This window comes from Cyprinus carpio, chromosome A16, assembly GCF_018340385.1.
Source record: "Cyprinus carpio isolate SPL01 chromosome A16, ASM1834038v1, whole genome shotgun sequence".
NCBI lineage: Eukaryota > Metazoa > Chordata > Actinopteri > Cypriniformes > Cyprinidae > Cyprinus > Cyprinus carpio.
In genome coordinates this window covers 23,074,799-23,087,937 of record NC_056587.1, presented here as the reverse complement: position 1 = coordinate 23,087,937, position 13,139 = coordinate 23,074,799, and the positions used below count along the sequence as shown (strand labels likewise).

At 37.1% G+C, this 13,139-nt stretch overlaps 1 protein-coding gene across 1 annotated transcript; it reads left to right on the top strand.

Annotated features, from left to right (window-relative positions):
- The first annotated feature begins 7,338 nt into the window (after positions 1-7,338).
- Positions 7,339-12,497, top strand: LOC109055425 (transmembrane protein 222-like). The gene is made up of 6 exons (XM_042773295.1): positions 7,339-7,497; positions 7,628-7,712; positions 7,789-7,820; positions 7,906-8,002; positions 10,741-10,871; positions 11,961-12,497. Exons 1-6 carry the CDS (start codon positions 7,379-7,381, stop codon positions 12,046-12,048), a joined length of 552 nt encoding a protein of 183 aa, XP_042629229.1. The 5' UTR covers positions 7,339-7,378; the 3' UTR covers positions 12,049-12,497.
- The last annotated feature ends 642 nt before the right edge of the window (positions 12,498-13,139 follow it).

Sequence of the window (13,139 nt, the reverse complement as noted above, 5' to 3'; positions counted from 1 at the left end):
ACACATAATTACTCATAACTATATTTATTTGTAAGATTATTATCATATATATATATATTACTCCTATACACTGTAAAAAGTGTTCTTACCTTAAAGAGTGATTTAAAGTGATTTAATCCATAAAAATGGGTTTTGTTGGTATAAATGAACACAGTCGTGGCCAAAAGTTTTGAGAATTACATAAATATTGGAAATTGGAAAAGTTGCTGCTTAAGTTTTTATAATAGCAAGTTGCATATACTCCAGAATGGTTATGAAGAGTGATCAGATGATTTTGCATAGTCCTTCTTTGCCATGGAAAATTTACTTAATCCCAAAAAAAAACCTTTCCACTGCATTCATTGCTGTCATTAAAGGAGCTGCTGTGAGATCATTTCAGTAAATCATCTTGTTAACTCAGGTGAGAATGTTGACGGAGCAACAAGGCTGGAGGATCATTATGTCAGGGCTGATTGGGTTAGAATGGCAGACTTTGACATTGTTAAAAGGAGGGTGATGCTTGAAATCATCTGTTCTTTCCATTGTTAACCATGGTGACCTGCAAAGAAAACGCGTGCAGCCATCATTGAGTTGCATAAAAATGGCTTCACAGGCAAGGATATTGTGGCTTACTAAGATTGCACCTAAATCAACAATTTATAGGTCATCCAAGAACTTCAAGGAAAGAGGTTCAATTCTTGTAAAGGTGAAGGCTTCAGGGCGTCCAAGAAAGTCCAGCAAGCGCCAGGATCGTCTCCTAAAGCCTAAAGAGGATTCAGCTGCGGGATCGGAGTGCCACCAGTGCAGAGCTTGCTCAGGAATGGCAGCAGGCAGGGGTGAGCGCATCTGCACGCACAGTGAGGGCCAGACTTTTGGAAGATGGCCTGGGTGTCAAGAAGGGCAGCCAAAGAAGAAGCACTTCTCTCCAAAAAAAAAACATCAGGGACAGATTGATCTTTGCAGAAAGTATAGTGAATGGACTGCTGAGGACTGGGGCAAAGTCATATTCTCCGATGAAGCCCCTTTCCGTTGTTTGGGGCATCTGGGGAAAAGGGCTTGTCCGGAAGAAAAGAAAAGGTGAGCGCTACACCATCAGTCCTGTGTCATGCCCAACAACCGTAAAGCATCCTGACACCATTCATAGTGTGGGGTTGCTTCTCATCCAAGGGAGGGGCTCACTCACAATTCTGCCCAAAAAACACAGCCAGGAATAAAGAATGGTACCAAAACACCCTCCAACAGCAACTTCTTTCCCAACAAACACAGTTTTGGTGAAGAAGAACAATGCATTTTCCAGCACGATGGAGCACCGATGCCCAGGAAGGTCAAAAGTGATAACTAAGTGGCTCGGGGACCAGAATGTTGAAATTTTGGGTCCATGGCCTGGATCTCCCCAGATCTTAATCCCATTGAGAACTTGTGGTCAATCCTCAAGAGGCGGGTGGACAAACAAAAACCCACTAATTCTGACAAACTTACAAACAAAGTTATTATGAAAGAATGGGTTGCTATCAGTCAGGATTTGGCCCAGAAGTTGATTGAGAGCATGCCCAGTCAAATTGCAGAGGTCCTGAAAAAAAGGGCCCAACACTGCAAATACTGACTCTTTGCATAAATGTCATGTAATTGTGCGATAAAAGAGCCTTTGAAAAGATATGAAGGGCTTGTAATTATATTTCAGACATCACAGAAAACAACTGTGAAACAAGAAGATCTAAAAAAGCAGTTTAGCAGAAAACTGTTTGAAAACTAATATTTATGTAATTCTCAAAAAACTTTTGGCCACGACGTATTCAGTGATTCAAGTGCATGGTTATTATAGTTGAATAAAACTAAAACTGAAACTAAAATTAAAACTTAAAAAAAAAAAAAAAAAAAACATTTTTGTAACTGAAAATAAAAATAAACATTAAAGGAAAATAAATATTCACTATCTTAAAATATTCAGCTTGTTCAACAAGTCCTTTATTTTAATTTGATGTACTAACAAAATAACTCTAATTAATAACTCTAAATATAAACTGAAAACGGACGTTAAAAATGTATCAAAAACACAAAAATGGACATATATATATTTAACAAAAACAAAAAGTGACAAAAACAAACAACTAAATTACTACTAACTTCAAAAATCAAATAAAAATGAAATAAAAGATTAAAATAAAAATGAAACAGTAAAAAGTATCTCAATTATAGTAAAACTGCACTGATTCAGTGATGCTGCATAACATGTTTGATTAATGTTTGCATACTATTAAACTCATATATTAGGCCGTGCATCCTGCGCAGTATTACTATGTGTAGTAAACTAGTAAGCATGGTAATGTATAATGCAGTATGCATCAGCACACACTACTTTAGTGCAGGCACAAACGGCCTTTGCTTTTTAATAATAATAACTCTAGAACAACCCCAACCCGAATCCCTCGATATCTGCTGGCATCGTGTCAGAAAAAACACAGCGTGCTCCAGTTCTTCAGGGGAGCGAGTCATTCAACACGTGACGTCACACTACAGTAAGAACGAACGCATGGCGAAGCGTGCGACTTCAGCACAAGACACACCTGCTCTCACGCTGCTGGGATCTAAAGCACGGAGGCTTTGAGGATGAGTGATGAAGTCCTTCTTCCACGCTTTACAATCATCACGCTCACTAGGAGAGCGCAAGTCAACACTGAAGGAGTGGACTCGGCTCCCAAACTCTCGGGACAGCCTTCCTGATAATGTTCGGGGGTTCAGACACACTCTAGATTTAATCATGTATCTCATAATCTCGTTTTGCGGTTCTCTATCTGATCAAATGCACATTAACATTCTTTGTTTGGTTTAGTGTAGAAACTTCAATTTCTTGGAAGCTGCTTTGCACCCCCCGATCTGAAATAAGAAAAGCGTATACACAAATTAAATGTGAAACTGAAATTGAATTACGTAGGGCGACTTGACCTTGATCATGATACTACTGTGTTGTATGCTGTTTTTGGACAAAAAGAAATACTCTAATATTATATTTATTATACAGTGTGATATTACATGGTGACCAAACATTTGGAAAAAACTGAGATGTTTTTTAAAAATTGCTTTTTTATTTATTTTTATTATTTATTATCATTAATTTTTTATTGGTTTGATGTTCCAGCGAAGCCTGCATTTTATTTGATCCAAATAATACAGTAAAAATTGTGAAAATGACGTTATTAGAATGTAATATTAGCTGTTTTCTAGAGTGAATCTCTGTTAAACTGTAATTTATTTTCTGTGATGCACAAGCTGTATTTTCAGCATTCATTACTCCGTCTTCAGTGTCACATGATTCTTCAGAAAATCATTCTGAATATGACTGATTTGGCTGCCCCAGAAAACATTTCTGATTATTATCAAGTGTTGAACACACTTAATATTTTTGTGGAAACTGTGATACATTTTATTTTTCAGGATTCACAGATGAAATAGAAATTCAAATAGAACAAGCAGAAGTAGAATTTTTAAAACATTTTATAAATGTTTTTTTACTGTCACTTGTTGATAAGTTTAATGCGTCCTTGATTAAATCAAAGTACTAATTTATTTTCAAATCCAGCCAATATTATTATGATTTCTGACGATCATGTGACACTGAAGACTGGAGTAATGATGCTAAAAAGAAATACAGCTAAACATACAGAAATAAAGTACCAGTTTAACAGATATCACCACAGAAAACAAGCTTGATTCATTCTAATTATAATGTCTTTGCAATTTTTAACAGTATTGTGATTAAACCAAATGCAGCCTTGATGAGCAGAAGGAGTACTCGATACTGTATGTAATCCTGAGAGTGTCGCGGCGGCGCGCGGCGTAGGCAGAGAGGGACGCGATTGACGTCACACGCGCGCAGACTGTGATGGCGGACCGTAACCGAGATAGAACACGATGAAACACTTCCACGGCGCCGTTTCGAGAAAATCCGGACAAAGAGATGAGCCGTTATCCGTAACTGCATCGGTCTGGGGAGACTTCCCAATCCCGGTTTCTGACAGTGAGTAACGTTCGGTGTCCGTCATAAACAACATCTCGGAGGAGTACGCGAAGTAATAAAGGCTGAGTATCGGACTTTTATAGGAAAACATTGGAAAACTTCAGATGTTGGACACACTCTGGTTGTTTATGTTGTTTGTAGATGGTTCCTGCCCTTCATGGGGTACACGTATGGGGCATCTTGCCACTTTCCGCCGGCGTGGATCAGAGGACTTTGCAGGACCTATTTTGTACTACAGTGAGTTTTATACCTGGACTGGATAAAAAAATAGAGTTCTGAACTGCACTGATGCACTGACTGGCTTTTCAGTTCTGTCTCATACAGGAGGGACAACATGGCGTTTGGAAAACCAAAAACAAAGTGAGTTTAAACCAGTGGATGTGGTTATTAATCATCTGACACACCAGGAGACTGAAACAGTGTAGTGACGCATCAACGTTGTTTCAGGTGTCTGGAAGCTGGATAGGAAATAAGTAGTGCACACGGCGGCCGGAGCAAACGCCTGGGATCTGGCCGTAAACCAAGGCGTCCGAGGAGTACAAAACCAGGGATGGTAGGGACTTGCGCCGCAGCATGGCCAAACATCATCTCACGGATACTGAGTGTGACACGTGGACCAAACCCTATGAGATTGCTAAGACATGTGACCAATTGGGGCGTGCACCGTCCATCAGAAACGCAAAGAATTATGGTTATGTTTGTGCCAGTTTACATGGGTTGGCATAAACGGCTAGTGTTCTGGCAGAAAAATAATGAAAAATATAGCGTGAAAGGAAAAACAGAATATAAATGTACAAATGGAGCGGACTAAAAGAAAAACATTGTCGGGACCATTACCGCCTAAAACTAAATCCGAATGCAAAGACGAGGATATGCCGAGAAACAAAAAGGGATCATCAAAACAAGACTGGATCCTTACGAGCAGAGCGGAACTGGTCAGGGGACGGCGCAAACTGTTGCCCAACTTCCAGCCAACCCTATCTTTTACAACTACATGATAACGTGTTAGTGCATACACCACACGAAGTTTATATGCGACTTTTTTGTGGTCAATCGCTCAAGAGGCGGTGGCCAACAAAAAACCCACTAATTCTGACAAACTTACAAACAAAGTTATTATGAAAAGAATGGGTTGCTATCAGTCAGGATTTGGCCCAGAAGTTTGATTGAAGAGCATGCCCAGTCAAATGCAGAGGTCCTGAAAAAAGAAGGGCCAACACTGCAAATACTGACTCTTTGCATTAAATGTCATGTAATTGTCGATAAAAGCCTTTGAAACGTATGAAGTGCTTGTAATTATATTTCAGTACATCACAGAAACAACTGAAACAAAGATCTAAAAGCAGTTTAGCAGCAAACTGTTTGAAAACTAATATTTATGTAATTCTCAAAACTTTTGGCCACGACTGTATTTCAGTTGATTCAGTGCATGGTTATTATAGTTGAATAAAACTAAAACTGAAACTAAAATTAAAACTTAAAAAAAAAAAAACATTTTTGTAACTTAAAATAAAATAAACATTAAAGGAAATAAAATATTCATATCTAAAATATTCCAGCTTGTTCAACAAGTTCCTTTTATTTTAATTTGATGTACTAAAATAACTCTAATTAATAACTCTAAATAAACTAAAACGGACGTAAAATGTATAAACAAAAATGGACATATATATATTTAACAAAAACTACTAAAAATGACAAAAACAAACAACTAAATTACTAAAACTTCAAAAATTCAAATAAAAATGAATAAAAGATAAAATAAAAATGAAACAGTAAAAGTATCTCAATTATAGTAAAACTGCACTGATTCAGTGATGCTGCATAACATGTTTGATTAATGTTTGCATACTATTCCACTCATATATTAGGCCGTGCATCCTGCGCAGTATTTACTATGTAGTAAACTAGTAAGCATGTAATGTATAATGCAGTATGCATCAGCACACACTACTTTAGTGCAGCAAACGGCCTTTGCTTTAATATAATAATCTAGAACAACCCCAACCCGAATCCCTCGTATATCTGCTGGCATCGTGTCAGAAAACACAGCTGTGCTCCAGTTCTTCAGGGGAGCGAGTCATTAACACGTGACGTCACACTACAGTAAGAACGAACGCATGCGAGCGTCACTTCAGCACCAGACACACCTGCTCTCACGCTGCTGGGATCTAAAGCACGGAGCTTTGAGATGAGTGATGAAGTCTTCTTCCACGCTACAATCATCACGCTCACTAGGAGAGCGCAGTCCACTGAAGGAGGACTCGGCTCCCAAACTCTGGGACAGCCTTCCTGATAATGTTCGGGGTTCAGACACACTCTAGATTTAATCATGTATCTCATAATCTCGTTTTGCGGTTCTATCTGATCAAATGCACATTAACATTCTTTGTTTGGTTTAGTGTAGAAACTTTCATTTTCTTGGAAGCTGCTTTGCATCGATCTGAATTAAGAAAAGCGCTACACAAATAAATGTGAACTGAAATTGAATTACGTAGGGCGACTTGACCTTGATCATGATACTACTTGTTGTATGCTTTTTTGACAAAAAGAATACTCTAATATTATATTATATTATACATGTGATATTACACTGGTGACCAAACATTTGGAAAAACTGAGATGTTTTAAAAATTTCTTTTTTATTTATTTTATTATTATTATCATTATTTTTTTATTTTTTTGATGTTCAGCAAGGCTGCATTTATTTGATCAAAAATACAGTAAAAATTGTGAAATATTATTAGAATGTAAATTAGCTGTTTTCTAGGTGAATCTCTGTTAAACTGTAATTTATTTCTGTGATGCACAGCTGTATTTTCAGCATCATTACTCCAGTCTTCAGTGTCACATGATCTTCAGAAATCATTCTAATATGATGATTTGCTGCTCAAGAAACATTTCTGATTATTATCAATGTTGAAAACATTAATATTTTTGTGGAAACTGTGATACATTTTATTTTTCAGGATTCACAGATGAATAGAAAGTTCAAAAGAACAGCAGAAGTAGAATTTTTTAAACATTATAAATGTTTTTACTGTCACTTTTGATAAGTTTAATGCGTCCTTGATTAATCAAAGTACTAATTTATTTTCAAATCAGCATATTATTATGATTTCTGAAGATCATGTGACACTGAAGACTGGAGTAATGATGCTAAAAAAATACAGCTGCACATCACAGAAATAAATTACAGTTTAACAGATATTCACACAGAAAACAGCTTTTTACATTCTAATAATGTTTTGCAATTTTTACAGTATTTTTGATTAAACAAATGCAGCCTTGATGAGCAGAAGAGACTATACTGTATGTAATCCTGAGAGTGTCCGGCGGCGCGCGCGTAGGCAGACGCGATGACGTCACCGCGCGCAGACTGTGATGGCGGACGTAACCGAGATAGACACGATGAAACACTTCCACGGCGGTTTCGAGAAAATCGACAAAGAGATGAGCCGTTATCCGTACTGCATCGTCTGGACTCCCATCCCGGTTCTGACGTGAGTAACGTTCGGTTCCGTCATAAAACATCTCGGGAGTACGCGAGTATAAAGGCTGAGTATCGGATTATAGGAAAACATTGGAAAACTTCAGCTGTTGACACACTCTGGTTGTTTATGTTGTTTGTAGATGGTTCCTGCCCTTCATTGGTCACATGGGCATCTGCACTTCCGCCGGCGTGATCAGAGACTTTGCAGGACCTTATTTTGTATCAGTGAGTTTATACCTGATGATAAAAAATAGAGTTTCTGAACTGATGCACTGACTGCTTTCATTTCTGTCTCATACAGGAGGACAACATGGCGTTTGGAAAACCAACAAAGTGAGTTTAAACCAGTGGATGTGGTTATTAATCATCTGAACACAGAGACTGAAACAGTGTGTGACTCATTCAACGCTTGTTTCAGGTTCTGGAAGCTGGATAGGAATAAAGTGCACGGCGCCGGAGCAAACGCCTGGGATCTGGCCGTAAACCAGGCATCCGAGGAGTACAAAACCAGGATGGTAGGGCTGCGCGAGCATGGCAAACATCATAATCACGATTACTGAGTGTGACACGTGACCAAAACTATAGAGATTGCTAAGACATGTGACCAACTGGGCGGCAACGTCATCAGAACGCAAAGAATTATGGGTATGTTTGGCCAGTTTACATGGGTTGGCATAACAGGCTAGTGTTCTGGCATGAAAATAATGAAAAATTAGGCGTGAAAAACAGAATATAATCGTACAAAATGCAGCGGGACTAAAGAAAACATTGTCGGACCATACCGCCTAAAACTAAATCCTAATGCAAAGACGAGATATGACGAGAAAAAAAGGGAATCAAAAAGACTGGATCCTTACGAGCATAGCGACTGGTCAGGGGACGTCAAACTGTTGCCCAACTTCCAGCACCCATATATTTTACAACTACATGATACTAAGTGTTAGTGCATACACACACGAAGCTTTCTATGGACTTTTTAATAATGTAAATGTATTCATCTAAATGTGTTTACATGTTAAATTTGTAAAGAAACTGAAATTACGTTGGATTGTTACTACTATTTAAGTTATGTAATTGTGTTTTGCAACCAAAGAACACTGATTTTGCACAATTCTTCCTTAATACAGATAAAGGAGGCAGAATTTCATTCGGTCTTTGTGTATTTTATTTACAGACATGGCTAAAAATTATTACATGTGAGAAGATACATTACAAAATCTTTTTGGAAAACAATAAACATTAACATATTAGATGTGAGCATGGTATATAATTCTCCAAAAAGGCTTTGAACCGGTCTGTGTTCGTAGCTTTGACCTCAGTATGGCCGAGGTACAGAGAAGGGGTCCAGTCAGGATCACACTCCAACATTTCATAGGGCAGGTTTTGCCTGCAAACACAGTCAACAAATAAATTGCTATGTAGCCTAGATGTACAACATTTAAAACTGATAACGTTACGCTTTAGTACGTTGGTAACTTAAGCTAATGGTCTGGTTAAATCAAACAAAACACGATGGTTATTTGCCCACAACATAACATTTACAGAGAGTAGTTGTAAACTTCCCTTTGTGAAAATGCTTTGAACACACCATCGTGTGTGGTGGAGTGTTATCGAAGGTAATCTTGGGCTCCTACTGCTGCTATCCATGCCATTCGTCAACTATTTGTCACCCCTCTGAAACATGGCTTGTACTATTATTTTTCCACGCTGGAAAACGATAAAAGAATATTCCGTTCTTAAGCTTTACGGCACTTCTATTCCAGGTTATAGCGTTCTTCCCTCCATGCATAGAAGTCTGGCGCGTTATGTTTGTGCCGCGGTTTCCCAAAATGCTTTGCGTTTACCACTGGGAATACGTCATGATGACGACACATTAGCAATCTCTATATACGAGTGGTTTATTTAAAGATAGTGATATATATCAAATATATATGTTTCTGTTAATAAGGTTGCTATGACATCTACATTTTACACCACAGCAGAATACTAGGGTTACTAATATTAGTAAAAACAAAACAAAAAAAGTCTTCAAATTATTGAAAGAAATTAAACAGTTAAACAGAAGTCCTTCAGTCGAGAGCAGAGAGTGATTTTCTGTGTCTTCTAATTTGTTGTTTGATTTAATATGAAGCACAGAGTTGGCGGCAGGAATATTAGGCTGCTGTCACTTTAAGAGCTGCACGGATCCAATTCACTTACACACATATTCTTATTCTCAACGGCTACGTTCACTTATTACATAACCGACGAGGGTTTATGTGATGAATAATCACCAAGCGCCACATTTTGACACATTTTTGCGTATATTTAGACGCAGCTTAAGCTAAAAGTTGACTTTATGCGTTCGTCTTCTGTTCCGGCGAGGGTTTATGTGATGAATAATCACCAAGCGCCAGCATCCCCTCGTTGAAGTCGCTACCCGATGCCTAATCCCAACCCCACCCCACCCCTAATCCTAACCCCTCCCCCACACCTACTCCTAAACCTACCAATACCAGGGGGTGCATAATCTGGCAGGGTGCAAATTTCGGCACTACACCGGCTCTGAGCGCATGTACAGAAATCCCACAGCGATAGTTCTCGTTCACGCTTTTAAAAACATGAATGAATCTAATCAACTTTAATAAATCGAGCACGTGTCATTTTGTGAAAGTCGGGTTATGATTTTACAGATTCGCACGTGAAATTGGGCGTTTATGGAGGAGTGAAAGTGCACTAACTGTTTTGTCTCGATTATTGTATTTTAATCGTTGGAGGCTGAAATTGAAATTGAAACTATTTCGATTAATTGCACAGCTCTACAGAATGGTCAGATCTGTGCTGTAACGTGTGCTTGTAGGGTCTTTTACTAAAGTGCATGAAATGTCTGGGTTTTGGCTCTGTTTTCCTGTTGATTTCATACTTGCTAGAGATGTATCGGCTGATAATCGGTTAATTATATCCTTATTTATTATATCCTGTCAATCAAAAGGCGGCGGAAAAAAACATGTCAGACAGGATGCTACGGATGCGAAAAACGCGGAAACTCTTTAAAGCGGGATGTATTCTGATTGGCTGTCAATGATTTTATCGTTCATAGTTGCTGTTCTGTTACATATAGAACAATTTTTTTAAACTAGATCTTTATCGTTATTGCTATAGTTGTAGTCTTCGGTGTGAACAGGCCTTTAGTTCGTTAGGTTGGTTAAGTTAGTTATTATGATGTTTTTTTTATTTTTTTTTGAGTGGGTTGTTTTTTTTCTTTTGTTTTTGGAACAATCTGTGTTGTGATAACTGTCACTCTCATGTGGCCATGGCTCTGAACCTCATGCGCTACGATAACAGCTCCGCCTGGAACATGGTCAACCTCTGCTTACTGTCCTTCATCCACAGCAAACACGTCAGGTGAGGTCAGGACTTTCAAGTCAGAATGAATGTCGATCTATTTTTTCAATGCATGATATTGATTCATCCATGCAGTTTTTTTTATGCATGCTTTCTTGTAATGTTTAATCAAAACATCATAACTGGATCTTCTCTCTAGTGTCCTATACAGGACTTCTCCAGTCGTTATATCAAAATTTTTATACCATAGAAATCTTCTTATTTAATTAAAAAAATATGGTTTAGTCAAGAGCAGTGAGAGATTTTCTGTCTTTGTTGTTTGATTAACATGAATGGCAGACAGCAGGAATATTAGACTGCTGTCACTTTAAGAGCTGCCCGGATCCAATATACTGTATGTATAATATGTGGCAAAGTAAAAGTAGAAGTCAGCAAAAATCTGTGTCATTTAAAACAGTTTCATACTGATGGAGAGAGGCTGATTATAATGTTCTGAACGCTTGGTCGCTGTTTACTGTCGTCTCATCCTAACTTAACCTAGTGATGATTGATATGATGTGCGTTACATAAGAAGCAACTATCACAGAATGCACACACAACTGATCGTTTGATATTTGCATGCTTGTAAGTTAACATTGCAATGCTTGAACATGCATAAAAGCACATTGCACATGCTAGTGTTTATAAATAAATGCAATGAAGTATACAAAATTAAGTATTTCTGCAGACCTTTTTAATTTAAGCAATAAAATTAAGCGAACACAGTCTTGTATTGGCAACGTTTCAAAGTTTGAAAATACAATGTTCAGCAGATCTCCATTACTTAAGTAATTTTGTTTCCCAAGTAAATGCATATTGATTCAAGAATGTTTAGATACTTATACAAAAAATGCTAAGTAGTCTAACTTTTTTTGCAGTGTGATCAGAAGGTACAGAACAAGTTATTTTTATATTCTAGTATTTGGAAACAGGGCTATTCAAGCCATAAAATGAATACAAAAATAATGGAGATTGGTAGGAAGTTGTATTTTAAAAATATTACATTTACCTTCATGAAACCCTGCTTAGAAATGGGTTTGGACATGACAGAATTAAAAAGCTAATGTTTGTATCTACACGGCTCATTCGAAGGTCTCTGTTCCTCTGCAGCTTTGTGGGCTTCCTGAAGACCTGGCTGCCTTTCCTGATGCTCTGTGGGGTCATAGTCACCATCTCCCTTGCGGTCAACCTGCGATGACTGAGGCTTCAAACACTGAGAGAGATGAACCTGAACTGAAATCATGCATCGTCTCAATACAGAGACCTCTTTGCATCTAGAGACACGCAGACTATCAGTGCCATTGTAAATAAGTGAATTACAGGGACTTTTTCCAGTACTGCTTTTACTGCATTTGATATATTTGTAATATAATTATATCACATACATGGATGGGGCTACATGAAACATGGCAGCAATTTCCTGTCAAAACGATTTTCCATCATTTTTCCAAGAACTACTTGCATTGAAGTCAGTTTTCATCAGTTATTTTTAATGATCCGGGATGTTCACAGGTGTATATTGTTTTACATTAATAGAGACTGTAAATTTGCTTAATTTCAGGATCAATCTTAATGATTTTTTTTTATGTTTACATCTTTAATGTTTACATTTATATTATATGAACAAATAAAAGTGCATTCATAATGTTTGTCCTCATTTTTTTAAAGTTTGTCTTAGATATCAAAATATAATATTATAAAAATGTATTTGCAATTCTGACTTTTTTATCGCAATTCAGTTGACATCTCGCAAATCTAAGTTTATATCTCACAGTTTACACACTTTTTTCTCATATTTTTTTTTTCTGCCATGGAATTAAAAATAAAAAGGTAATTGCAACATTTTATCTCAGAATTCTGACTATTTCTTGCAATTATGAAAACAAAACATAATTTAATTGCAAGCTATAAACAAGCAATTCTAACTTTTTTCTAGCAATTCAGTTCGCATCACGCAATTCTCAATTTTTCTCAGAATTCTGACTTTTTTCTCGCAGTTCAGTTCAAAACCCACAATTCTAAGTTTATATCTCGCAATTTAGACTTTTTTACTCAGAATTCTCATTTTTATTTTTTTTCCGCCATGGAATTAAAAATAAAAAAGCTAATTATGACTTTTTAACTCACAATTCTTGACTTTTTCTTGCAAATTAGACTTTATTTGAGCAAAAAAAAATCTAAATTGTGAGATACAAAGTTGCAATTACTTTATTTTTATTATTATTTGTTTATACCTTGGTGGAAACAAGCTTCAACTTTTCTTCCCGATGTTTTAAATCTCAGTGTTTG